Source organism: Mytilinidion resinicola (genome assembly GCF_010093595.1).
Source record: "Mytilinidion resinicola strain CBS 304.34 unplaced genomic scaffold BDZ99scaffold_16, whole genome shotgun sequence".
NCBI lineage: Eukaryota > Fungi > Ascomycota > Dothideomycetes > Mytilinidiales > Mytilinidiaceae > Mytilinidion > Mytilinidion resinicola.
In genome coordinates this window covers 696,673-723,237 of record NW_022985452.1, presented here as the reverse complement: position 1 = coordinate 723,237, position 26,565 = coordinate 696,673, and the positions used below count along the sequence as shown (strand labels likewise).

The window sequence follows — 26,565 nt, the reverse complement described above, 5'->3', positions numbered from 1 at the left end:
GGGAGATGGCCTTCCGATCGCTTGGCCCGCGCGATTAGCGTGCAGCACTACTGCACCACCGCCGGGTGGAGGGGCGGCATGCTGAAGAGGCTCCTTCAAGCGATCCAGACACCATCTTACATATGAAGAGGTTCGTGCATCGGCTCGAACTGCGAGTGCGGCCTCCTCAGTGGCATAGAAGTTGGGCAGACTGTCTTGGAGGCTTCGAGGACGTGCGGATAAGGGAGTTGGCAAGCTTGATTAGCGGCGGATGCTCCCCGGCAGCGCTGTGATGCTTGTGTGGATCGTGAACATTGCTACACGAGTCGTGTCGTCTGAAGAGTTGTGGTGTGAATACTCCCGACCATTGCAAATGCGTAGAAGAATACTATTCGAGGGGTCTTGGCAAGTTTGGTTTTCGTCTTCTTTTCAAATTTCTCACAATATTACGTCAAGGCATTTCATTCAACGGTAGATCGGTGAGGGCAAAAGGGCTTCTTCCAACCGAACAGCTGGCGTCATAGTGTGCTAGACTTTGAGCAGCAAATCGAGTGCAAGGGGTTGATGACCGCACCGTGCACATCACTGGAAGTCAGGCCACCTCCATTCACCATGTGGCTGAGTAGACTGCCTATTGGAGAGGTGCACGGCTCTGATCACTATCCCCTATAGTCCAATCTCCTATAGTCCAATCCCCTATGGTCCACTCCCCTATGGTTCATTCCCCTATAATCCATTTCCTACTCAAACCCTCGAATGGTGTAGATCCGTCATCTCAAACGCATCTGCAGCTCAACACCTCAATTCGAGGCCTTGGTCTTTACACTTCATACTTCAAAACCTCAAACTTCAAACATCAACCTCAAGCCTCACATTCACAATCTCCTTCCCAGCATTCACACACATCCATACATCCATCCACCTCTCCCCTCAAAATGTCCCAACACTCCCACCGCCCCAAACGGCCCCTATCCCCCGACCCCGCCCAACCCTCCGCCGCCGCCGACATCAATGCCAACAAGCGCAGCAGACTGGCGCCCCCCAAGCCCGCGGCGGCGCCCAACTACCTCTTCCACATCACGATCCCCTCGGAGCGCGGTATCGGCGAGGAGTGCGCCGAGTCGCCGGCCCGCACGCTGTCCATACCCGCCGCGTGGACGTTCCACCAGTTCCACGAGGCGATCCAGGTCGCCTTCTACTGGAGCAACACGCAGGCATACCAGTTCAACGTATGCGAGCCGGGGAGCGCGCATAGTTTAAGAGTCGTCAGTGAGAGCGTGCCGCGACTGCACGTGAGCGCGGGCGGCGCGGCGCCGTTTGGGGTGTGGGAGGATTCGCCGAGTGTTGAGAGTACGCTGAAGATTGACGAGGTGTTCAATGACTATAAATGGGCGGGTATGTTACTCAGCTTCCACGTTTCCCTTTCCATGAAACCTTCCTCGCCGGCCTGCGTACCCATTGCATTCCCATGTCCTGTTTGAGGGTGGGCCTAGCGAGTTTCACTGAGCCCTCCAAAAACTACATGGTGCGGAATTCTGAAAAAGGGATCAAAGGCACTTCAAGCCAGCGACATACGGGTGTCCGCAGCTTCACGACAGGCGGCGTGTAGACGACCCCCCTCAAAACACCTCACAAGCGGCTAACAAACCCACCTCTGCCTCGCAGCCCACGAATACGAGTACAAATACCACCCCGCCGTCCCCGTCACGCACCGCATCAAGCCCCTCGGCCGCGCCGTCGCCACCAGCACGGGGCCCGAGTGCATCGCGGGCGAGTTCCACGCCGCGCCCGAGGGCCTCGACAACGACGCGGCCGACGACCTGCGCGCGGCGTTTATGCCGTCGCTGCTCAACGAGACGGCCGACGAGAAGAGGGCCCAGGCGCGCATGCGCCGCTGGTACAGGGCCGAGTGCGTCAATGGCGACACCGAGGGCCTGGCCGGCGCGCGCCTGTACGTCTGGAACCGCGGCTATGTGAATGCCATGCTGTGGAAGCTGTGGAAGCGCGCGGGCGTGCCGTGCTATCCGGCGGGCCCGCGGGCGCATGGGAAGGGGTGGCATTGGATGCAGAGGTGGTTGGAGGAGGATAGGTTGAGGGCGCAGGGCGCGGCGTGATGGGGGTGGGATGGGGCGAGGGGGTAGGGGGTAGGGGGTTAGGGTAGACGTGAGGGGATGCGGTTGGGGGGTTCTCGCGGCGCGGTTTTGGGGACTTGTGATGTTGCTCGAGATCCTGTATATCCCATAGCTTGATATCGCCTTGTCTGGGCCGGCGTTTGGTTGGTGCATATTAGAATACTCGCGCGCCTGTAGAATACCCCTAGTCTCCTTACACACACTCTCAGTATAGAATATGGCGCAGCAACCACTTTGCTACCTGTTCCAGATGTAGCTGTTGGCTCGGAAGGGAAGGCGGTAGATGCCAATGTTCGAGTAGTTCTTCGAATCGCGCCTGAAATTGTGTCCAGAGCAGACTATGCCTGGAGAGAACTCGGAAGTGATACGCACTTCGGCAGTGTTCCAAGTAGTGCGAGAACACGAGACAAGCAGGGGACGTGCTTGGAGGTTAGAAGCCGTTAAAACAAGCTTTATATTCAAGGACGAGACTACCCATAACTCCCATTTTTGCTGCGCATAAACCCCCTTTTTGCTGCGCATAACCCCCCTTTTTGCTGCATATAACTCCCCCTAGATTTAGGGGCCACTAACTACACACCCCCTTTTAACTCCACGCACACCCCTTTTTCACTCCACATACACCCCCCCCTCTTGGCGCTTCGCCACCTTCTGATTGGCTCGGAGCAGTGCGGAGGAAGCTCCAGGCATTCACCTTTTCGTCTCTCTACACGTGATGCTATGCGCAAGGCCGTACGTGATGCTATACGCAAGGCCGTACGTGATGCTATACACGAGGCCGTACGTAAGCTCGTACGTGAGCTCGTACGTGAGGCTATACGTGAGCTTGTATGTGAGCTTGTATGTGAGCTCGTACATAAGGCTATACAAATTTGGCATGATGTAATTGCTTGTGTTGTACATGGTCGCATTTGGAGAGAGCATTCGGAATTGGTGAGTGTATTAAGCGAGCGAATGGGAGGCTACGCAGCAGTGCTCCGAGCCAATCAGAAGGTGGTGAAGCGCCAAGAGGGGGGGTTGTGTGTGGAGTGAAAAAGGGGTGTGCGTGGAGTTAAAAGGGGGTGTGTAATTAGTGGCGCCCCTAGATTTAGCCTAGCTCCGGCTCGTAACAACTATGTTCCACCAATTAGGCTATCGCTTAGGCCATAATAATGTTCAATAGCGGGTTTTAATTCACCAATACAGCACCGCATCTCTCCACCGGATCTCTCCGCTAGACAAGCTGGCACCCTAATAGTAACCTAGGGCTCTATTTCCTTAGGCGCTAACATTCAACCAGCCCTAGAGGACGCCCCTCTGTCTACTCCTAAGGAGAAGGCTCTTTATAGTGAAGGAGCCGATGCAGCAGGAGGATATTCTGGTGTAAGACCTTGGTACAATGGTGTATACGGCTTTCCTTTTAATTAGCAATTGAGAAGTGGCCATCTAGACGCTTTCCGCTTCTAGGCTAGCTAGAGTAGGTGGAGTGAATAGACTGTTGTTGTTGTATATATACACATCCTATGCAATTCGTGTATACATCCTTTCCGATTTGTATAGCCTTGCCGTTTTGTATAGCCCTGCTGTTTTACGCATCTAACAAGCGAGTGAATATAATTGGTGGAACAATATTAATACCGGCCGGAGCTAGGCTAAATCTAAGGGGGGGTTATATGCAGCAAAAAGGGGCATAGGGGCAGGGAAGAAGACTGAATTCAGGGGTGAAAAGCCACTAAATTACCACAACAACGCGTATTAACGCGTGATCTTGGCGCGCCTTAACGAAAGTCCGGACTACGAAGAGATTGAAGACGGCAAAGTCTTGGATTGGATTGGGTTGGGTTGCAAGGGCAAAATTATTGAACGTAATTCGTCGTCTGGACGGATTATTGACCACCCTGTTTATATTTGACTTCATGAATGAAAGAATACGAGATGAATGAGCATAGGCCACGAATTGAAAACAAGACACCTCTTGAGAAACAACTTAAGGGTATAGAGAATCAACCTTGGTAGGGCTGTTTCATTGTAGCAAAAAAGTAAATACAGGTCTTCGTGTTGACGTGAACATTGAAGTCTGGCTTATTCTACCAGGGTGCCAGGGTCCTACCTTAGCTGCGGGAAGGATTGCGGAAGCCATCCAACGGTCAACACCAGTCGCTCCCGCCGGGGTGGCCAAGACAGCAGAAGACTGAATAAGTAAGCTCGGGCTGCTCGTCGGGTATTCTTGGTGTCATAGGGAGAGATATACTACCGCGTGTCGACATGCTGGTACAACTCCTAGACGGGACCTTTCTACCACGAGCCTTTAGTTTTCCGCATTATCTGAGCCAATGATATTGGCAGCGCTCTATGGCGACACACTGACAGTGGGTCGACGTCGGAACGGTTGCGGAAATGGTTGGGACAGTGTCAGCCAACAGTCATCTGGACTATCTGGCAAGATACAATGCCTTGTTCCATATTGGTCTATGGATACCTTAGCACCGTGTATGGGGCTTTTCCAGCTTGAAACATACGATGTGATGATTGAGCGGTATGCCAACAGTGGAACCTTAGGCCGACCTTACAGCAAAAGTGCTCATAACTCATGACTCTATATAATGCCGACAATTTTCAGCTACAATATCCGTTTCCTAGAACTCCATTCATGCTTCTGGCGAGCTTTCTGCCGTACCAACTGATCCCTGTTCCCTACAAAAAAGTATATATACAGTGTATGATCCATCAACTAAAATTTCTTCCCCACTCCGTCTTCCAATGGCGGCCAAGATCCGCTCCAGTGAACCCGTTCACCCACGCCCCTCCTCCCTCACCCTCGCCCTCTCTTTCCGCTTCGACACCAAGATGAAAGCCCCCGCAACCAGCACACCCAGCCCACTCAACCCAACCGCGAACCAGTACGCGCCCCTGAGTCCCGTCAACCGCGCCTGGATAACATCTGCCGTCGCATCTCCCAGCGGCGCGGCGACTTCCACTCCCAACCGCTTCGCAGTCCGCCCGATAGTGTAGCGGTGTACCGACCCCGCGAACCCCAGCCCGCAGCTGATGCTGTAATTAACCATCGTGCTGACCAGACTAGCAGCAATCCCCTGCTTCTCCTTCGGCAGCGCGGTCGACAGCAGGATCGTCGCGGCGGGGAACGAGAGGTTCATCGCGCCGGGCATGAGCATGACCGAGACGAATGTCTGCGCCCAGTAGGTCTGGTGCAGCGGCGCGAGAGCCATCAGGAGCGCGCCGAGGAGGAAGAAGAGCATGGCGATCAGCATGACCCAGGACACGGCGATGCGGCGGAGGAGCCAGACGGTCGAGAAGGCGAAGAAGACGCCCGTGATGGCCACGGGAGAGGTTTCGGCGGCGGTGAGGAGCGCGCTGTGCCCGCGCAGGTGCTCGAGGAAAAGGTAGAGGTAGTAGGCCCATATGCCGTGGCTGCCCCAGCCGGCGGCGATGCAGGCGAGGGCGAAGAGGGCTTCGAAGCCGAGCCCGCGGATTGGGATGAGGGGGTGCGGGGTGATGTATAGCTCGACCCAGACGAAGATGGCCATGGATACTACTCCCAGAGTTAGGATGGCTGGGATGTATGGCGTCGCCCACCCAGCTAGAGGTGCTTGGTTGAGTGCGAAGTTGATCAATATCAGGCCGGTGACTCCTGTCAGCGAGCCTAGATAATCAAAGGTCGGCCGGTCGATTCCTGGAGGATGCAAAGGGCCCTCTTCATTTGGGATGATGCAGAAAGTCATGGCCATGACGCAGAGACAAACAGCTGATAGTATCCAGAAGCACCACGGCCACCAGTAGAGCTCAGCAATCAGAGCCGAGAAGACGGCACCGGCGGTCGCTCCTGTAGGCCCCGCTGCGCCAAAACATGCGAAAACTGTATTCCTTTTCACGCCGATTGGAAAGTTCCGCCCGATGAGGGCAATAGCATTGGGCACGATCAAGGCTGGTCCCATCCCTTGGAACGCGCGGCATACACTGAACACGACAACGCCCCACCTATAGCAGAAGCCCGATATCAGAGACCACATGGAGAACCATGCCCATCCTATTAGGAAGACCTTCTTGTGGCCATACATGTCGCCAAGCCTGCCTGTACTATATTAGCAGAGCCATGCCAGATTGACGCAGTCCACGATGTTTCAAAAAGCTGCACACTAGTTGGAATGACTCTTACCTGCAGGCAAGATGAAAGTCCCCACTGTCATACTGTAAGCCGCTGAGAACCAGCTCAGCGTCCCGTAGTCGTGAATATGAAAATACTCAGCCAAGATCATGACTGGCGCGACCGTTTGGTTCATGCCGCCTAATGAAAGAAACTGGGCCGAGCAAACAATCAAAACGAACGCTATCTGGTGTCCTTGAGACATGTCTGGCTTCGTTGGCTGCGGTGGATCGTTACAGAGGCTGGGTGAGGCTGATGCGGGCGTGCATGGAATAGCCGAGACATCGAGAAACTCAACATCTTTCTCATACTCCCCTAGATCCTCAAAACCATTATTGCTCCACCGGTGATCTTGGAGTCTGCTGTGCGGTCGTATTGAGAAAGACGAACGGTTCGAGAGGCGGCTCATGGCTCGTGACCTGGCGAGTTCGGCAATTGTCGGTGCAAAGTTGTTAGAATATGTATCGTATGAGTGCGAACTATCTCGCTGGACGGTAGAAAATCTTTTGGAGCTCGTATACAACCCAGGCAGTGGTGCTGCTGAAGGGTCAAAGTAACTACTTGTACTTGGAATGGACCGCATGATTCTAGAGGCGTGTTAATCGTTATTTGAAGCACGGAGAATGACTCGAGCCGTATTCAACCTACGAGTGAGAGGTCTTTGATATGAGATAGGGCATAGAGCCTTTGAGGAAATGAGCGGCAATCGTCCACTACTTACGGTAACGGGCGGGACGGCGCTGTCATGGCTTGACGTCTCCCAAGGCTAGCATCGACGTCTGATATCGATCGACGAATGGTCGACCATCATGGGGTATGCATATAGGCATAACACTGCAGCTCATGGTTCAAGACAGGGCCGCAGGTGAAGCGTAAGCAATGAGCACCGGCTGGACCTATCGAGTCCACAACGTGCGAGCATTTTCACGGCCGGAAATGGAAAACGCGGAGAGCCGAAGGCAAAAGCGGAGCTTTGGTAAGGAGAGATGGAGCGATACGACAGAGAGGATTCGGGAGAGGCGATTGGCAATGGGCTGCCAAGATGTGTCTTCTCTGATATTTGAGGCTTCCGCGCGCTGGCAAGGACTCCTGACCGGTAGGAACGGAAAATTGCGCGCGCAGAAGCAGCAAGAAGCCTCACTACTGCAGAGCCCATGCAACTGCGTACAGCGGACAACATTCCTGCGGGCAACGGCTGAGGTCGCTAACAAAGGATCCATGGCTAAAGAGGTCGCGAGCTCTGAGATTTGTAACCCAACGCTTTGGTTCATGCAGGTGTCGTCTGAGACGAGGCATGTACTGTACGTCGTCGTATACCGGTACATGCGAAAATGTAAAATATGCTTTGGAAAGCGGAACGACTTACTCCTAAGCTGCATATGACCTGCATATGACGCGTCCCAAGGGCTCAAGTCTGGTTGAGACGGAAGTTCGACGTTGCTCGACGGATGGTCGATGTTTCACCGCGTCGGCCAACAGGAGGGTTCCTGATGGAGCGTGCGGCGAAGCCCCGAGATAGCATTTGCCAAGCGGCGATCCAGGGGCATTGCTTGCATGAGTGCATGAGGATGGCTGAGTTCGTATTTGGCTCCAGAGTAAAGAAATGTTTTCTTTGCAAGCGCCGCGATTTTATCCGCCGTCTCTGGTTTGTCCAGCCACAGCGGATTGCGCTCCGTTACATGGTTGCACTGGCACTTCGACAGCAGCGGGCATTCATCGACGCTGAGCACGGTGCGTTCAGGTCCGTCGACTTTGGGTAGGGCACGCTCAGCAGCTCTCCAGGAGCCGGGATGGATGGTCGTCATGGAAGCCGAAAGAAGCTGGCGGCGTGGGTTGAGTTCCGGAAATGAGGCAAACTGAGGAGGAGGAGCGAGGATGGGCCGTATCCCTAGCCGTTTCCAGGTGCCAAGAATATCGGATTGGTGCTGGGCTGCTCAAGCTGTTCCGAAGGCTGCGTCCAATCAAGCTTTCAACCTTCACGGAAGATCGCCAGGGGGCAATCTAGCTCCCGAAGGCGTCCATCAGGCCCCTGTCGCCGACGTCATCGACCTCCATCCTTTGCGATGCTGCTGACCGTCAGTATCGCGACCAGCTTCCTCGTCCGGCCGCCTCCTGGTGTTACTGCATTGATTCCTTCCACGACCAAATGGGTGTCGCCTTGTCGCCGTCTCGTGGCAAGCTCACCTAACTGCAACAAGTCAGCAACTTTGGAGTGCAGTGAACGGCAGAGAAGCCGTTCGCCACCACATGCCTAACCCGCAAAACAACCTCGTGACTGTCGACCGCCAGTTGAATGCAGGCACGACGTTGGCAGGGCTCTGCTGCTAACTGTTCATGTGTTACCACGCTGCCGACTCCACTTCGAGTCCTCTCGCGTTTCTGCTGCACCCGGTGGACGACGCCGAGGATCCGGACACCCCTTGCACGAGATAGCGAAACTCCTTCCAGGCCCACACAGGCTAGAAGATGGTACCCAGGTAGTATCCTGGTGTTCACGTGCCAGCATTACTGCAACCAGCCTGCGATGTCCACCCCAGTCGCTCCTTGTAATATCCACGCTTCGGGTCCGCTATGTTGTTTCAAGTCATGTGAGCGTCCGGTCAGCCAGACTTCGGAAAGCCCAGCACTATGGCTCGTCAAGAAACAGATGGACGAAGCTCATAATGTCTTCGAATGTCAGCTTCCAGGGATTCAAATACTGGACTTTCTTTTAAACCCAAGCTGGAAGCACTCGCTTCAGACTTTCATCTTGAACTACTTCTCAATTCATATCGCGAGTCTTGCTCTCTTTTAGGTTGAGATGCAGACGACACGGGTACAGTCTATACACAGGCATCATGAATTTCTATGCCAGCCTGAAGAACTTTGGACTTCATCTTCAAATGATAGCAATATGATTCTATAACTCGGCCTCTGCCCTTGGCCGCGTATCTTTCCCTCTGCTAATTTCATATTTGTCTGGCCTTACCTGCCGAGTCTTCGATCGCACGTCCATACAGTCTTGTATTCATGATGGAACCCCGGACTGGAACGAGTCTTCTCATTTCTCTCTCAGCCCAGGTCCATGCGTCTCCATTGGTATTCACAACTACTCCGAGTCAAGGCTAAGAAGTGCAATGGCTCAATCACAAACGACCGCATTGGGTGTAGCCATCTACTAACTAGTTGCCTGTCGTCTAGGACACGTACGCGCAGTGTTTTTTCGAAGCGCACATACTGCACTTGCGTGGCGCTCGATGCGGTCGCTCCGCCGCTGCCGGGCCATTTTCTGTTGAACAAGTCGTCCGTACGATTGCTTAAGGATCGAGAAATTTCCTACATCTAGGGGATGGAGCAGATGCGAGCATTGCGATGGCATGCAGAGGACGGCTGTCTAGTGATATAGGTAGTACTCATCGAATTCGAGGACACGTGGTTGTTTTGACCATCTAGGACTAGCATCTAATACGTATCAACGGCGCGACCCTCTGCATGCTCATGGAGTAGAGCCAGTCAGCGTAGGCCAACTTCATCTATTGTCCAGCCATCATCACTAATAGAAAGTAATCAGTCTTCTGGAATAATATCGTATCAACTCTATTTCGGAACCATTACGGACCACGAAGCTGGAGGAATACGCGGTATTTCTACCAACCTTCTGTTTAAGGCGAACACAGTATCCCGAGTCAAATCCGGAGTCGGTGTAATCGATCTGCCCAAATTTCCGGGCCAAAGCTAACGCGCTTATTGGCTGCTCACGCTTTCGCTACAATTTAGTGCGGCACAGCATGCACGCATTACAAACACTCCTTTCACTCTACTTTGCCTGTAGTTAGTTAGTCTTGGTCCGCTCGATTAATAATCTTACTCATGGTCCGCTGAATAATAATGCCTCAATATGGCAAGGCCTGATAAAATCATCGAGTTGATAGTTGGGGCTCTACTATTTCTCTTCGCTTTATCTCTTCAATTTTTCGTTAATTGAGTCTATACAACATGCAGTCAATTTTTCAACACCGCCGCCTGCGCATCGCAGCAAAGCGAGACGTCGATAGCTTTCGTAAAAACGCCGACTCGGCTGCAACGAGCCACCACACTACAAACGAGATCAATTCCGCCGAAGAGGGAAAAGGACACCAAGTCACGGAGCACACATTGCCCGGCATCCAAGTCCCGGAACAGTCAGAGCATGATGGCAGCACCACTTACCAGGTCGGATGGGCAGAGGGCGACCCAGAAAACCCAATGAACTGGACCCGCGCTCAGAAATGGTGGGCGACCACGGCCGTCTGTCTTATTGCCATGGCTGTTAGTATTCCGGCCTCCATCGACGGTCCTGTCTCCGCCCAATTCAATGAGCACTACCACGTTGGCGCCATCGCTGGCTCGATGACTATAGGTACGACTGACCTTGAAGCTCCTCTAAAATATTGGAAACTGACCATATACGCGCTGTAGGAATGTACCTGATTGGCATTGGAGTCGGCTCTATGTTTGCGGCTCCGTTCTCCGAGACCTTCGGCCGCAACCTCGTCTACTTCAGCACCTTGACCCTCTTCATCCTCTTTACTGTCGGCAAAGCACTAGCTCCAAATTATGGAGCCGCCATAGTCTTCCGATTCTTGATTGGTTTCTTTGGAGCAGCGCCTCTAACGGTCGGCGGCGGCACGGTCGGCGACGTATGGGGTCCACTTGAGATCACCTTCAGTCTCCCCTACGTGACTATGACTTCCTACGCTGGGCCCATTCTCGGACCCATCATTGGCGCCTACCTCCCGAAAATTGGCTTTCGATGGGCCGATTGGATCTCCATGATAATTGCTGGCGTAGTCTTGGTCATTATCTTCCTCTTCCAGCCCGAGACGTACTCGCCCACCCTTCTGGATTGGCGGGCACAGCAGCTCCGTAAGCTCACGGGCGACTCCCGGTACCAAGCCGCAGGCCTCGCATCGACCCAATCGATGGGACAACGCATGCTCACCAATCTGTCGCGCCCGTTCGCCATGACCTACACAGAGCCGATCATCCTGATCTTCTCCCTATACCTGATCATCATCTACATTGTGCTCTTTACCTTCCTCAATGGGTTCCCGTATATCTTCAGCGTCCCTTATGGCATCTCGAACGAACTCACCTTCATGATCTGGACCGCTCTCTTGGTCGGAGATATCGTCGCCATTCCTCTAATCCCCATCGTCTATGGCTGGACGAAGAAGGCTGCTACTCGCGCCGCCGCCAACAACCAGCCCCTCGCGCCCGAAGTCTGCCTCTACTTCGCCATGCTCGGCGGTTCCCTCTTGATGCCCGTCTCGCTCTTCTGGATCGGTTGGACCTGCTACCCGGGGATCAGCATCTGGGCGCCCATCCTCGGCGTCTTCGTCTTCGGCTACTCGCTCGTCACCATCTTCACGACGACGTATATCTACATCGTGTTTGTGTACCTGCAGTATGCGGGCTCGGCGCTCGCGTTCATGACGTTTAGCCGGTATGTGGTGAGTGGCGCGCTGCTCCCGGCGTCGGTGCCCATGTATGAGAACCTGGGCCCGCACCGCACCCTCACGTGGCTCGGCGCGCTGATGGCGGGGTTGGCGCCGTTGCCGTTTGTGCTGTATAGGTATGGGCATAAGGTGAGGGCTATGAGCAAGAATGTTCAGAATAGGGGTTGAGTCTGGGATCAGGGTTGGCCAGTGACTGAGAGCTTCAGAGCCTGATCTCGTGGCGGATGGAGTGGGTCTTATAGGGTAAGCGAGTGTTGAGGGTGGAGTTGAGTGCAGATGAGAGGGGTGCAATAGCATGTGGTTTGCAGCAGATCAAAAGTGGCATTGCTATCACAAATCTTTTCCCCGAGTGAGAGTCTGCACGAGTGAAGAGCATGAACAAAGTGTAATGATGATAGCAGAACAGTCGGGCTAGCGTGCTTTAAACGGTGAGCATTCTCACTTCAAACAAGTCTCCACGGCGATAAGCGCACGAGCAAATGAGGTTCTCGTGACGTGATTGGCTCTTCTTTTCATTGCTTCAACCACCCGCCACTCTACCTTCCGTGCCGCTAGTATAAATCTTGTGCAGCTTTCTGCAACAATGACTTCCAAGGAGCCTCGTAAGTTTATGCCCAATCATCCACTCAGGCCAGGCCATTGGGTGTGTGTCGGACTTTGCATTGTTGACACACTTCCCTGGTTCCCTCCAAGGGCTACCACCAGAAATATACCCCGGATTCATTGATTACCTGGAAGCCGAAGACCTCGCAAACCTCCGCCTCTGTTCTCGTACGGTCAACGCGAAAGTCGTTCGTGGATAGGCTAAGAAAGTGTTTCACAAGCCGGAACTTGACTGTGGCTCTTGAAGGGCTTCGCCGGTTGCTCAACGCTATCAACGCGAACCCCGAGTTCGGCCTAGCTGTCCGCACCGTAATCATCGAGTCGATCCATCATCCAGAGTCTTCGGGGGATTCATACATGTCACACATTGAGCTCTTCGGCTTCGCACACGGCAGAGCTGGTACAATACTGCTTCATGATATATCCAAGAGCCTCCCGATGGTACGAGAGGTCAGGCACTGCGGTTGCGCCGGATCCCCAATGGGATAGCGAAACTTCGTTGTGGAAGACTGTGAGAGACGCCACTGTGTTGTCTGCCAGCACGAGAGAGGTGCTTACAGCACTGATATCCAACAACATCCGCCTAGAATCTTTGTGTTTAGAGCCGGCATCAGATGAACATATGCATATGACGCTGCTACGTTCTAGCAGTCTTCATGCAAGCATGTTTCGTACTACCGGCGGCTACGCGGAGACCTTCTCTTAATTGCACTGCTTGGATTTGCATCTCTCTGCCGAGAGCCAACTAGAGCAAGGCACGCACGAAACTCCACCGCTCTACATTGGTGTTTAGCACACATATTACCGAATGCGCGTTTCGCCAACGACTTTACCAGAGCGCTGGCCGGAGACAATGGAATGCCTAATCAAAGTCTTGTGCAACGCCTCAAAGCTTGAAACGTTTACATCTCGCGCTCTCCGCCACCCAACAAGCACACCGCGACTTTCATGAATGCTATGGCAGGACGAGTCCACTTTCCTAAGCTGAAAAAGCTGGCCCTGGACCGGTTCCATTGCGACGAGGCTGACTTATCCACCTTCCTGAAACGTCGCAAAGGAGTCCGCGAGCTCAGCGTTCAGTACACGCGCCTCCTCTCGGGCTTTATCATCATGAGCGAAAATCGCTTGTCCTTCGAATACCTCCTAGAAAACCGCAGAGTTGCCTATTTTCGAAAACTTTTCGATCCCGTGCGACATAGATTTGCTGGACGATGGCTGGGTGCTCGTGTCGCCGCCTGGAGGGTATCTTGGGCTCCATATCGGTGAGAAGACGCAGTACGTGGATATGAAAGTGGGATTGAACAAGACCATTGCTCATTTGCGATGCGGTGATATATGTTAATACGAGGTTGATTAAGAAGACATCGGGCAGGACGATGGCGACGATAATGACGGAGAAGAAGAAGAAGACGGGGAAGATGATAACGTCAGCGGCGAGGAGGAAGACGGCAAACAGGAGATGCAGAACCTTTTTGTAAGCGGTAAATTGAGAGAGTTGAGCCTGCCAAGTAAATTCTACTTGTGAATTAGACTGCAACTAATTTTCTGTTCTAAAGCTTCATTTGGTGATATTGCGTGAGCGTTGTGGATACATGTCCATAAGGCAGCACAATACTAAACTAAAGCAGAGGGTATGAACTACTCCACCTTCACGGGGCAGCCCTCCGAACTACTCCTTCGCTATCCTATCTTACCCAAAGTACTGATCAGACGTCTCCAAATTCTTCAATTGGACACGTTTTCACGTCTAACAACTGTAGCTCAAAAACGTCCCGGGCCAATGCGCCGCCCCTCACCACTTGATCTGGAACTTCGGATTCGTCCGAATCCGCTCGCCGTATTTATAGAACATCCACGGAAACGGGCACATAGCAAGGGTCAGAAACCCGAGCAGCGAGTTCCCCCAGCCCAGGCCCATGGTGGTATACATGGCTCGTCCAGCGAGCGGGAGCAAAGCTCCCCCGAGAGAACGGACGGCCACAGACGCCGCGACAGCGCTGGTTTCGTGGAGCGGGTGCGCGTCGATGAGGTACGTCACGACGCACGTCTGTTGAGTATGTATCAGCCCTGCCCGTCTGGCCAGATCATGCGGGATGAAACTCACGAAGACGATGTTCAGCGCAAATCCAAGCAGTCCGGTGCCAACGAGCGGCACGATCCAATGCGCCTTCTTCTCGGCAGCCCAGCCGTACCAGAACAAAGCAATTGGAATGGCGAAGCAGGTTGGGAAGAGCGGGGGTAGTCGGTACTCGGGTTTCAAGACGCCTCGCCCTGCCAGCCGCTTCAGAATCGCGTCCGAGATTAGGCCGCCGAATACCTGCGCAATAATGGAGCCGGTGCCGATTCCAAGAAATGCCAATCCTACTCCACCTTTTGAGAAGTGGTACCGGGTCTGGAAGATGGGGGGGAAAGTTGTGAACAGTAAGTATAAATAGCCATAGCTGATTGCCTGGTAGATTGACAGGATGGAAACGATTGGCGAGAACAGGAAGAGGCGTACGGCGCGTACGATACCGTAGACAAAGACCTTGGAGGTGCGTTGATTTGGGTCGGTGTCGTATACAGAGTGGAAGCTTTGAGTCCTAGCGCTCTTTCGGAGGCGTGCGACTTTGTTGCCTAGTATTGTTGGCGGGTACGTCTCATCCAGGAGCAGCAGAGAAACCAATGCCCCGAATCCGGCCTGAGCTAGCCTGTTAGTATTCAGCTGATCGTCAAAGAGGCATGAAAAGCTCACAGCAATCACAATCAGCCAAAACACCCATCTCCAATCCGCATGCTGGCTCAAAAACCCACCCGTAATCGGCCCAATGATGGGCCCAACCAGCGGCCCAACCGCCCAGGTAGCAATCATCGCACCCCGGTTCTCCTGCTTGAACATGTCCGCCAGCGAGCCAGCACCGATGGTGATCGGGCATCCGCCAAACATCCCCGCGAGGAAGCGGAACGCGATCAGCAAGCCCAGGCTATTCGAAACCGCGCAGCCGACGCAGAAAACGGCGAATGAGATGTTGCACATGTGGTAAATTGGGGCGCGGCCGTACAACTCGCTCGCCGGGCCAAGGAAGAGCGGGCCGAAGCAGTAACCAAGGACGAAGGCGGAGACGACGAAGGAGGCGAGCTCGGCGCTGGTCGAGTGGAAAGTGTCCATGACGTCGGAGACCGCGGGCGCGAACATGGTTGAGCTGAATGGTCTGGGCAAGTCAGGCTTAAAATATCTCGGGTGGGGAATGGGGCCGTGACTAACGTGAGAAAGGAGAGGTAGCAGATTATGGCGAGGTTCTTCGCTTTCTTGCGCAGTGGCCAATTGACTGGCTTTGCCGGGTCGTCTGGCCCATCCCAATCTACGCAGGTCCCGTCTATGCTGCAGGTTTCGGAGCTTGAGAACGGGCGTTCCGATATCATTGTTGGTTTTTGCTTCTCCGCTTCTTCGGCGGACTCAGAGGAAAATGTACACGCTTCCGTGATGTGCCGGACGGGCTTTGTGGATCCAATTCCTGGGATTCGCATTGGGCCGAGACAGGCCTCAGCTATTCTGAGGCCCAAGGACCTGCTTGGATCATGTGGGAATGCGTCGGTAGGCATTGGGCTGGAAGTTCACAAGGCCGTGGAAGGCTGGTGGGGAGTGTGTAATGGAGAGCGAAGAATAGAAGGGGCATGACAGGCGGACCATGGTATATATATATATATATATATTGACGTTGAGCGGCTAATGGTTGGATGTTCCAGACTGTCAGTGAAGTGGTTCCAAGGTTGGCTTGAGCAGGGGGTCAGACTTCGGGGTTCGCCCTTACCAGGGCGAACGAAGTGGCTAGGAGGAATGAGTCGCCGAGGACTGATGTTCTCATTTAGATGTAGCTGGCAGTTTTATGTTGTTATTGGATATGTCAATGTGGAGTATGATGCTGCGAAAGAGGGTATGGTGGGGGAAATCGCATGGAGTCGGCGTCTGCCAATCAGGATGCGAGAACCGCGTGACCTGATCGGGTATTTGATGTCCTCGACCATACTGTGTCCAAATCTTCGTAATTCTCACCATTCTAATCAAATATTGCGTGTAGCAAATTTCGCCTTAGAAGGAGACTACAGCAGTGTCTAGAGAGTGTCGTAATAGAAACATATATCGATACGCCATAACAAGACCTGAATCTCATGTAAGCGGGACGGACGAAGATTTGCTAAAGTACACCCGGAAGCGTTTGGACAGAATGAGGTCCTTTTAAAGCTCGGCATCGACAAGAAAGAACACAAGACTCACAGATTGAATTATCATTCCTTTCCCTTTGGTACCCTTATTTCATTCGCCTTCTCCGCCTCCCCATAAATCAACCTCAGCACCCCCCTGTTCCACCCCACCATGCACACTGCCGCGAGCACCTGAAAGCCCAACGCACCCCCGATGAGCGCGTAGTAAAGATAATCATGCTGTTTCTCCCACGCAGCCAACCCCAGCGGAACACGCGCATTCGCAAAGCCAAGACTCCACCTCGCAGACCAACAATCGCAACTATTCCACCAACCTGAAAAACGTCAGCTGCATTCAAAGATCTCCATATAAACTCAACAGACCTTTAAACGCTAAAAACAAAATCAGCGTCATCGGCACCGCAAAAACCGCATCCTTAACCAACACCACCACAAACAACCCCCGCGCTCTCCCATCTTTCTCCTCCCCTCCCTCTCCCCACCTCCCACCGCCTCTCCCTCCCCTACCCCACCACAAACACACCCCCTGCGTCATCAAAAAGTTCACACACCACGCCGCAAAATACCCAACCTCAGTCACGGCCCTACACCCCAACCCTCGCGTCGGCGTAACCACACTCATCACAAAACTAAACCCCCACGCGCCCGCCACAACCGCAAACGCGCTCCCCAGCATCCCAACGTCCTCCCAGCACCTCACCCGCTTACGCGGCCGCCACGTATACACGGCCCCATTCCACGGCCGCGGCGTCCCCAGCGCCATCTCCTCCCCTTTCAGCTCCACCTCCCTCGTCACCAGGTTGACCTCGCGCACTAGCGGCTGCAACGCCACGCCTGCTGTCTTTTCCGTCGGCCACGCGCCCGCGGCGCTGCTGAGCGCGATGGTGGGGATGAGCCAGTAGTACAGCTCGCGTAGGGCGATGGTGTGCGGGAAGTGCGTTGGGGTGCTGGAAGCAGCGGCGCCGCTGGCGACGGAGGTGAAGAGGGGGTAGGCGTAGGCGGTGACGGCGAGGGCGGCGCGGCGGGCGCTTTTGATGCGGGTATGGGTTAGGAGGGTTGCGGTGTGGGCGAGGGTTTCGAGGAGCTTCTCGCGGCGGTGAGGGGGGAGGGCGGGGTGGTGGAGGAGGTGGAGGAGGGTTAGGATGGAGGGGGAGGGGGAGAAGTCGTCGAGGGCGAAGAGGACGATTTGGAGGTTTTTGAGGGCGTGGGGGGTGAGCGGTGGGGCGCTGAGTTGAGTTGATAGGCCGCGGAGGGTTATGGTGATGTTGCCTTTGGCGGTGGCCATTGGGACTGGAGGGTGCGACGGATGACTGATCTGTTCATGGATATATGCCCTTGTTTTCTTCGCGAACGCTAGTTTATCTAGCAGACTCCATATCGTATCGATTGGATCGGCGAGGAGGTGTAGTATGACAAACGCGTAGTTGAAGAGTAGACTGCGGCCTCCGTTCACCACAATTCGCCGAGCCGCATACCACCATCGCTGATCTGGGATTTTCTTGTAGACGGCGACGTCGAAGTGCGAGAAGTGCATGTTGCCGACTAGTACGAAGAGAGGTACCACCCAGGTCAAGATGCTAGTAAGGGCGTCCCACTTGTCGTACGACGCCCAGCCCGTGCCGCATAGAGAGTAACACTGCGGGAGTGTCATCTCAGTCATATTCCGGGAGAAGTTCGTGGAGCATGCTGTTATGCCGATGAAGCTGCCTTGGCTAGGGAATGCGGACGTAAAGGAGTGGAAAGAAGAAATGGCTAGCATAATTCTTGCGAAACGAGGCGCCATGACGGCTAATTTACACAGGGAGACAAAATATATCTTGGATGAGAAAGTTACTCTTTGATCGTTTTACAATTGAGAAAGGCAGATTGGAGGTAGACGTTCATGTGATGAATTCAGGGTACGAAGCAATGAAATAGGCAACAAATCATTCTACCGACATTGGGTTCGGTCAGAAATGGCCGCGTGGACATGAGGGATGGTCCATAAATGCAAAGAAATCGATTTCCCAAATAGGTCACCACCAGCTGATAAGGAAGCGACCGAAGGCTTCCCGATGTTCCGGCTTCAGCCTTGTGGTGATTAGCATGGCTGGCCAGTCGCTGGCCACTGGGCCATCCTAGAGATGGGAGCGCGTACGTATCTAACCGAGCTGTTTCAACTGACAGGGTGCTTAGCTGGGATGGGATACTCTTGCATGAGGAATGAAGTCAGTGGGGCGTCCATGGTGATGTTGGTGGAAGGTTGGCGACATCTTAGCTACAAGCGCTAGCCGTTTTTGAAAAAATTGGCAGCTCAGCCTCGACTCAGCCTTGTGCTATCGACAAGGGAGAGCGCCTGCAGGACAAATATCCGAGGCTGAATATGTGGCGTCTGGAAAGCCCTGTTGTCAAGAGGTCATGGGGTATTGTAGACTATCAGCCTAGCAAATGTGTCAAGGTGTTGATGTGGCCGGCGGAAGTAGGAGACATGAGCAGCTATCGGAAAAGATAAGTCTTCAGAGCGGTAAGTAATTACGCCGTGAAAGAGCGTGATTGTGTCTTGAAGAACTGGTGCCGCTTTGGCGCATTCTTCACGACTGGCCTCCGAGGACTAGATGGTCAATTGCTCTTTGGATCCAGATCGGCACTCACCATCTGGTGAATTCTATTAGTGGTATCTTTAATGCAAATCCGAACCTCCCAAACACCACGCTAAACATCAAATAATTCCCTATGCCGGCATTTACTCATCAGCAGCAGCTTCTTGTTTCCGGATCTGATCTTCTAGACGCCTCTTCTCAGCTTGCTTCAACCGCATCATGGTGACCTCTTCCAAACTCGGGCTTTGCGGAGAAAATGAAAATGAAGGGGTACCAAGGCCCGCGCCTCCTGGGCGAACGCCTGGGAACGATGAGCGGAATGACTTTGGAGTTGACAAGGGTGTAGATGGCGCGGAGACTTTGGGCGCAGGAGGTGACTGAATACCCGGAATGTCCGGTTTCTTCCACCACGACACGGAGTCCAAAAAGGGGTTTTTCTCTTTCGCGTCTTCCACAGCGGCATGAGCGGCCACGATGGAACTGAAGACGATGAAGCCTGTCGCCATAACGCTCTTGTGTTTCGTAGCATCACTCCTGCGCACTTTCTTGTCTTTCCTGACCCACACGCTGTCCGTCTTGCCGAATTTTGAGAATATTTCGGCCAGTTTGGTTTTGTCTATGGCTACCCCAGCGCCTTCTCGCAGCCAGCAAACCTTGACGGTGCGGTTTTCGTCGGGGACTTCTGATGGACTTTTCGGAGGTGGTGCGGTGTCAGACTCCACTATGGACGACTCCTCGGGCTCTTCTCCTTCCTGCTTCTTTCGACTTAGCATCTCCTCCCTCTGCATCCTCCGCCTCTTCCCATCCTCGGCCAGCCTCCTGATCTCCCTGGCCAGTTTCTCCTCGGCATCAAAGTCGTCGTTGCGCTTTCGCTTGAACCCGTTTTCGCGCGCCTCCAGATCCTCCTTCATCTGCCGCCTCTTGCCATCGAGGAGCTGGTGCTCGAGCTCGCGCTGCCTCTTCTGCTGTCGCAATCGGTCGTATAGGGCCTTCGCCTCAGGATCGAGGAGCACATCGCGGGCGATTGCGAGGAGGTGGAACTTCTCAATGACATCGAGCTTGCCGGGATTCTTGTCAGGATGGTACTGAAGTGAGGTCTTTCGGTAGGCGCGTTTGATGTCGGACTCGCTGGTCTCGTAGGCGACGCCGAGCAGCTCGTAGAAGTCGACGTCGGCCGTCTTGGCGTGGTCTTTGAGGTCTTCGGAACTCATAGTAGCAGGTATCGCGCAGGCCGCAGGCTGCAAGAGCAGAGCGCGACGTGGAGTTGTGTGTTGATTGTTGTGGTGGCAAGGATGGTGAAATGCTGTGAGTCGCGAAAAGGCTACGGCGGCAGGCGGCAAGTTCCGGGCAGACCCCGGAAGCCTCAGGCGTTATGCACAAAGTCGTCATCGCATGACTTTCTGCGTCTCCGCATCGCATCGCATTGCTTCTCCACTGCGGCCACTGTCTGCTCCACGACATCATGCCATCGAACAACCACAGCTTCGTCTACCCCCACTACCTCCTCCGCGCTCTCTAGCATGAGTCTCCTCTCTGCCAAACGCCCGCTCGACCTCTGCTCCTACCTGCCACCGCCAAAGTCCCGCCGAACAGACGTCCACCTCTATCAGGCATTGGACCGCATTACCCCACTCGCACGACCAGATTTCTACAGTAACCCGCCTTTCCGCGTCGGTCCTCGGCTTATGAATGGGAATCAGCGGTCTCAGCAATCTCAATCACCTCAGCCTCCCCCGCCACCTCCAATCGCCCCAAGCCGTGATCTCCCGAATGCCGTTTCCGATGAGAATGAGGACGTCGAAATGGGCGACGCCCCTGCTGAGACGACAAAGCCTCTCGATTCAACTGATGCCGACGCCTATTCCCGCCTCCTCCGTGCCTCGACAACCGACTTCTTCCGCGACATCCAACCCGGCTGGGGATATTCGTCCATCACTTATCGGATGAAAGATTTTATAAAGGGCGTCTGGCGACTCGCCCGCCTGCCCAATGGTTACGAGCTCGCTTGCGAGACCCTCGTGTGGTTCAGCATATCCGTGCTCCATCGATTCGATTCGCCTTTCGTCCATATACTCAATTCGCAGCGTCAGAACATATATTTCCTGCTGGATGATGCCATGTTGTATATCGCCCTGGAATGGTGGGAAAAGAGTGCTATCTGGGATGTATGGACCGTAGTGAAAGATATCAGACTAGGCTTGAATGCAGGTAAAGTGGAGTGGTGGGAGCGTGGGTCGTACTTCGCTAAGTCACTCGAATTTCTTCTCGAGAGTCAGAAGGTGTTTGATGTCAGGACCATGGCTCTGCTGGTAGCTGGACACCGACTTCCACCGGAGCTTACGGACCAGGTGTCTGGATATCTGCTATATCATAAAGGGCTACCCCTAACGGACGTCAAAGCGAAGCACGATTGGAGGAGCAATGTTGCGAGAGCATCAGCGGCGCCAGCAGCTTCTTTGAGTGCTTCCAAAGCTAGGTTGAGATGATAAAATGGCAAGATACGTTGGTGATGCATTATGGCACACACGACACTACTTTCATTACCATTCTCGGGGCACATACTACGATATCACATTTCTTGTATCCATCACGGAGTCTTCATAGGACTCCAACATATTAAGTATTAATTTATATGTCTATATGACTGTATCACGTTCACTTTTCTTCTCGTCAAATTTTCGTCAAGATCTATGCCCAGCTTTTACACTCTGCATTTTATTTCCCACTCTTGATCTCCTTGGTGATCTTCTCCGCAATCATGTTCACATTGCTATGTAGATGTCCCCGTAACCGAATCGGGAACATACTCGTGTCCACCGTTCGCGATCCAGGTACGCATTTCGATTTCGCGTACTTATCAACCACAAGCAGAGCATCCATCGACCTACCCATCAAGCACATGCCTGACGTATGCCACATCTGTAGCATGCTCGCGCAGGCATATGTGAGCAGCTGTAATGTGAAAGTGAGAATAGGTATGAAACAAGGGTCAGACTCCAGCGGATTAAATCAGATGTCGGAGAATCAGGGTGCGTAAAGGGGTACGTTCCGGTCGAGAAGTGGCGCCGCGCTTCTGAGGAAAGGAAGCTATTGTCTACTCATGCCCCTCCTTCAAGGGCTGGGACCTGGAGAGGTGCCGCATGTTCAGGCCCCGTTTTGAGGGGTGAGATCCCTCCTGGAGTTTCTCGAAGCCAGGACCCGGCTTGTGCGTCCCTTCTAACCCTTCTTAGTTCCTGGGATTCTCTCCATGACCACTTTTCATTCCCGCAACGCCTCATTTTCATTTCTTGTTCCGTCCTACGGGTTGACATACCCGGCTCTACGACCATGGTCATTTTCATCATTAGCTGCTTCTATTGGAAGACTCCTAGAAAATTTCATGTCTGCATCGATGACTGGAGCATGTCCGCTGTGTGGGTAAGCTGGACTTAATGAAATAGGAGCGTGTAGCACCCAGTCGCCTATGTTGGCTTTTTGGATGTAGATGTTCGCGATAACTGTATCCATTTGAATTGCTATTCGGTAACATATTCGGTCGGTATGCACCTCTGGGGCATGAGATTGGTATGGCTTCCAAGATCTCGAAAGTCAGGTCTTTTCTGGCCGGCATCTCGTACTAATGTCATCTAGTCTGGCTTCTAACATGGGCATTACAGTCGGCGATTGTGGTACAAGTCTTTTACTCGATTTGCGCTGGCCTGACGAAGGTTTCCATCGGTCTCACGTGCCTAACACTCGTTCCTTGGCAGATCAATAAGAGATTCTACATTATCATGTTTATTGCTCTCACTCTATAGACTCTGTCGACGACTACTATAATTGTTGCCTACTTTGTGACACGATCTCTTACGATACTGCCGTTTGCCGTTATCCACGAACACTTACGTAGATCCATTGAGGACCTTAGTATACCAGCATCAGAGAAACATTGCATCAATAAAAGAGCAACGTCATTTCGACCGCCGTAACGAATACTGTTACTGATCTGTTGGCATACCTCTGGCCGGCGCGATACTTGACGGGCGTCCAACTGCCTAAGGCGGACTGATACGGCCTCATGTCCTCGTTCTAATTCGGGTCACTATAAAACTGCCCTCTCTTTCCGGCACGCTTCAATCCAGATTGGTATGCGCAACGTCGTTCGGGCCATTGACAAAACGACCAGCACGTGCGTAGCAAGTGTCTGTTATATACAGTGCCTGCAGTTATACGATATCGGTTGCGAAGGAGCTGTCGTATACGTGATGCACACTATCGATATGAGGTTTGGTATCGTCTAGGCTTCCGCGATGAGTCTCAGAGACCGATTGGGAAGTCTGGGATACTAATGGTGCAGTTATGCGCAAGCTTTTGGGTTATCCTTTTCTGGGATTTGGTCACGATTGGAAGATTTAAGATGGATGTCCGGATAGTAAACCTATGTGGTGTTGAGGGGGTAGCATCACGTAAGGGGCACGTGATAGCTTCTTGGCGGTGAGAACGGGTTAGCTCCTGGCTACCTATAGACGACTCATGGGTGGTCCAACGCAACGCCTGCCAAGAATCAATCAGAGGCGCGAAAGCAGGTCAGCCTCGCGGTAGAGTGATGAAAGCCACGTGATTGATTACTCGCCTAGACCTTCAGCATTCAACCTCCTCATCTCACCATCTCACCACCAACCCCGTCAATTCAAGCACAGTGGCATCATCGACCCTGTTTTGGCTTCTCAGAGACATCAGATTCTACTTCCCAAAAAGAAATTGGCCGAGATGCAGGTGGTAGGCATGCATGTTTAGCTATCGTCATAGATCCATGGATCTACCTTACTAGGTAAACCACTCCATGCCCCTCTCCAAGCGCGTATCATATCAACACCCCAGCGACATCCCGCTCTGCATATCCGACTCGGGGAGCCGTGGTGCGTATCGCTGCATCTCAGCAACGAGCGAAGAGTAGATTGCGGAGATCGATCCGTCTTGCTAGCGATGAATGCAGCTGTCACTGGAGTCTTTCCTACACGCGCTACTGGAGCGCCATCAAAATTACGTCCAAATGCCTAGCTGGTACCATGATAGAACAACGGGGCGCACCTGCCGCGATTCTCTCTAATAATAATCATTTGGTCGATCAGGTCCGGGTCACCTGATCTTGGAAATAGTTTCATCTTCGATTCGAGTCAAGAATATACTCTACGTTCAATATAAGATTCTATACCATCTATCTGTCAACCCAGAGCATCCACTCCATCGCCATCTCCATCCACCTCTCCATCCCCCACCACCACCCCACCATGTCCTCAAACCCCTTCATCCAATCCATCGCAGGAACCTGCATCTCCATGTCCTACATCCTCGTCGGTACGCCCGTCCCCCTCCTAACCCAACCCCCCTCCTAACCAGCATCACTGAGAAAACCCCCCCTCCCTCCAGGCAACGCCATCACCCAATCCTTCATGACGGTCCCCGCCCTCCTCGTCGACTTCCCCCCCGCCAAATCCCCCGCCCACGCCGCGCGCGCCCAGCTGCTCGGCCGCCAGTGGCCGCTCTGCTGGACCGTCGGCAACCAGTTCTTCCGCCCCATCAGCATGCTGGGCTTCCTGGGGTACGGCGCCATCGCCATGTATCTGTATCGCCAGTCCTCCACCCTCGCGGCCAGGGGCAACGCCGCGCAGGCGGACTGGCGCGTGTATGCGGTTAGTGCGCTGTGCCATTTGGCGACGATTGTGCATTCGGCGCGGAATATGCAGCCGCTGAATGATAAGCTGGAGGCGCTGGCCGGGAGGGCGGGGGCGCAGGAGATGGAGGAGGCGGAGGGGGTGGCGCGGCGGTGGGCGAGTTGGAATAGGGTTAGGATTTTGAGTCCGCTGGTTGCGGGGAGTTTGGCGCTTTGGCAGAGTTTCTTTTTGTAGATGTGGGAGGGAAGGGAGGTTAAGGGGGCTGAGTGGAGGAGGGTGGAGGGTTGGGGGGGAGAGTCGTGCGTTGGTTTGTGTTTCGACGTATTGAGTGAGGAATTCTTGGCTAGTACGTGCTCGTTGTGTGCACAATATCAAGAGTTTATATGAGTCGTACAGAAAAATGTCTTCAAATGTCTAAAAACCCTAATCAAAATCATAAACCCTTCGCTATCTAAGCCTTCTACCTGTAGCAGTTAAATATCCCAAAGTTATCAACTTCAACACCACCTCACCCTTACTCTTCCAGAGTCCTCTCCTTCGCCGTCCCAGCTAACAGCCTCCTCAATTCCTCCGCAAGCTTACTATCTACAAACTCTCTCACTGCCTTCACCGCCCACCCCCCCTCAAACTGCCCCAGCTCGATCCAAAACACTGCCTCATTCCCCCAAACTTCTAAATCTCCCAGTGCCCGCCCTTTCACTTTCCCGCCCATCTTAACATGCAGCACCACGGTGCTCTTGGCCACATCCTCAAAGATGCTCTGTGGCACGATATCCCACGTCGTGAATAGCGAAAAGACGCGCCCGGAGTGCGTCGTAAACTCCTCGAGGTTCCTTGACGGCAGCGCAAGAGAGCTCGGCGAAACAGAATGCGTGAAGTCTGGCGTGCAATGAGACGTCACGATCCCGGGGGAGAGCGTAGAGAAAGCTTTGAGAAAGTCTAGCGCTGCTTGGATGAGCGCAGAAGGTGGAGGTTCAGTCGGGGGAGGTTTGGAAAGCTTCGAAGCCGCAAAGACATGGCCGTTGTAGGGCGTCGCGACTGTCATTTTCGGCGCGGTGGCTGCTTCGGTCTCGGTAGTCGTCGTGCTTTGTGTAAGGCTTTCTGTGGCCATCCCGAAGACCTGCTGATATTGCTAATATATATGTACGACGTATGTACGAAGGCGTGTACGAATGCTGAGATGTCTGCGACCGTCGTGCGAGTGTGTGGTGTCGGTGCTTCCTCCGAGCCTCCGGTGGACTAGTCCTAGAGATATGGCCGGATTTGGGTGAGTGATTCCATTTTGGCGTCCAAACACCAGGCTTTCGGTTCTCCACCACGGTTGTGAGTAGCTTGGGGTGTCAAGGATGTTGGTCTGAATATGCCGGGGGATATTGGCCCGACGACGGCGCAATGCATGGTGTTTGGGTGGTGTGCATCAGACAGCTGCATCAGAAGTGGTGGTCTAGATTGACATTAGCACCATTCCTAGTGGCGGGTATGCAGCTCTAGCGCATCGCGTATCCGGGTCGTGAACGTCACGACCTAGAGATGCAAACGGTTGGAGACTTACTACAGTATAGTCGTTCTATACCACTTGGAAAGCCCGACTCGATGTGGAAGCGGGAATGAGTGGCATACACACCCTGGATAAGCCTACTTCTCAGACATAGTGATGGCATACTCAGGGGGTTGGGAATTGCTCCGGGGAAGACTAGATACCGCGGTTTCAAGCAGCTTTCAAGGTATTATGATAGGTTGGTGATAAGTGCCCCCAGTTTAGATATCCTTAAGCTTTCGACAATGTCTCTCCCTGCT

At 53.5% G+C, this 26,565-nt stretch overlaps 11 protein-coding genes across 11 annotated transcripts; 5 read left to right on the top strand and 6 right to left on the bottom strand.

Annotated features, from left to right (window-relative positions):
- Positions 1-914: 914 nt before the first annotated feature.
- BDZ99DRAFT_479654 (uncharacterized protein) lies at positions 915-2,555 on the top strand (the record flags this gene model as incomplete). Its single annotated transcript, XM_033722268.1, has 3 exons — positions 915-1,374; positions 1,645-1,930; positions 2,321-2,555. 3 exons carry the CDS (start codon positions 915-917, stop codon positions 2,553-2,555), a joined length of 981 nt encoding a protein of 326 aa, XP_033573361.1.
- Positions 2,556-4,635: 2,080 nt separating this feature from the next.
- On the bottom strand, positions 4,636-6,502 carry BDZ99DRAFT_422791 (MFS general substrate transporter). Its single transcript, XM_033717003.1, has 2 exons — positions 6,265-6,502; positions 4,636-6,180 (listed from the first exon to the last, which is right to left on the bottom strand). Exons 1-2 carry the CDS (start codon positions 6,455-6,457, stop codon positions 4,883-4,885), a joined length of 1,491 nt encoding a protein of 496 aa, XP_033573360.1. The 5' UTR covers positions 6,458-6,502; the 3' UTR covers positions 4,636-4,882.
- Positions 6,503-7,131: 629 nt separating this feature from the next.
- On the top strand, positions 7,132-8,012 carry BDZ99DRAFT_523846 (uncharacterized protein; the record flags this gene model as incomplete). The annotated part of the gene is made up of 2 exons (XM_033725844.1): positions 7,132-7,553; positions 7,658-8,012. The coding sequence occupies 2 exons, from the start codon at positions 7,132-7,134 to the stop codon at positions 8,010-8,012; spliced, it is 777 nt and encodes a 258-aa protein (XP_033573359.1).
- A 2,215-nt stretch (positions 8,013-10,227) lies between these two features.
- Positions 10,228-12,051, top strand: BDZ99DRAFT_449114 (c6 zinc finger domain-containing protein; the record flags this gene model as incomplete). The annotated part of the gene is made up of 2 exons (XM_033718097.1): positions 10,228-10,630; positions 10,690-12,051. 2 exons carry the CDS (start codon positions 10,228-10,230, stop codon positions 11,895-11,897), a joined length of 1,611 nt encoding a protein of 536 aa, XP_033573358.1. The 3' UTR covers positions 11,898-12,051.
- Positions 12,052-13,725: 1,674 nt separating this feature from the next.
- Positions 13,726-15,734, bottom strand: BDZ99DRAFT_510720 (MFS general substrate transporter; the record flags this gene model as incomplete). The annotated part of the gene is made up of 4 exons (XM_033724487.1): positions 13,726-14,379; positions 14,437-15,012; positions 15,067-15,523; positions 15,577-15,734. The coding sequence occupies 4 exons, from the start codon at positions 15,732-15,734 to the stop codon at positions 14,125-14,127; spliced, it is 1,446 nt and encodes a 481-aa protein (XP_033573357.1). The 3' UTR covers positions 13,726-14,124.
- A 452-nt stretch (positions 15,735-16,186) lies between these two features.
- Positions 16,187-18,318, bottom strand: BDZ99DRAFT_573913 (uncharacterized protein; the record flags this gene model as incomplete). The annotated part of the gene is made up of 3 exons (XM_033728328.1): positions 16,187-16,472; positions 16,588-16,849; positions 16,899-18,318. 2 exons carry the CDS (start codon positions 18,316-18,318, stop codon positions 16,599-16,601), a joined length of 1,671 nt encoding a protein of 556 aa, XP_033573356.1. The 3' UTR covers positions 16,187-16,472; positions 16,588-16,598.
- Positions 18,319-19,035: 717 nt separating this feature from the next.
- On the bottom strand, positions 19,036-20,397 carry BDZ99DRAFT_465974 (DnaJ-domain-containing protein). Its single transcript, XM_033720667.1, has one exon. It carries the CDS (start codon positions 20,323-20,325, stop codon positions 19,258-19,260), a length of 1,068 nt encoding a protein of 355 aa, XP_033573355.1. The 5' UTR covers positions 20,326-20,397; the 3' UTR covers positions 19,036-19,257.
- Positions 20,398-20,916: 519 nt separating this feature from the next.
- Positions 20,917-21,600, top strand: BDZ99DRAFT_479647 (uncharacterized protein; the record flags this gene model as incomplete). Its single annotated transcript, XM_033722267.1, has 1 exon — positions 20,917-21,600. One exon carries the CDS (start codon positions 20,917-20,919, stop codon positions 21,598-21,600), a length of 684 nt encoding a protein of 227 aa, XP_033573354.1.
- Positions 21,601-21,829: 229 nt separating this feature from the next.
- Positions 21,830-22,069, bottom strand: BDZ99DRAFT_394267 (uncharacterized protein; the record flags this gene model as incomplete). The annotated part of the gene is made up of 1 exon (XM_033715881.1): positions 21,830-22,069. A coding segment is annotated over one exon (240 nt), but the record flags the coding sequence as incomplete, so codon positions are not given.
- A 2,315-nt stretch (positions 22,070-24,384) lies between these two features.
- On the top strand, positions 24,385-25,002 carry BDZ99DRAFT_479646 (uncharacterized protein; the record flags this gene model as incomplete). Its single annotated transcript, XM_033722266.1, has 2 exons — positions 24,385-24,451; positions 24,524-25,002. The coding sequence occupies 2 exons, from the start codon at positions 24,385-24,387 to the stop codon at positions 25,000-25,002; spliced, it is 546 nt and encodes a 181-aa protein (XP_033573352.1).
- Positions 25,003-25,055: 53 nt separating this feature from the next.
- Positions 25,056-25,858, bottom strand: BDZ99DRAFT_538611 (uncharacterized protein). Its single transcript, XM_033726652.1, has one exon. The coding sequence runs from the start codon at positions 25,811-25,813 to the stop codon at positions 25,283-25,285; it is 531 nt and encodes a 176-aa protein (XP_033573351.1). The 5' UTR covers positions 25,814-25,858; the 3' UTR covers positions 25,056-25,282.
- Between the last annotated feature and the right edge of the window lie 707 nt (positions 25,859-26,565).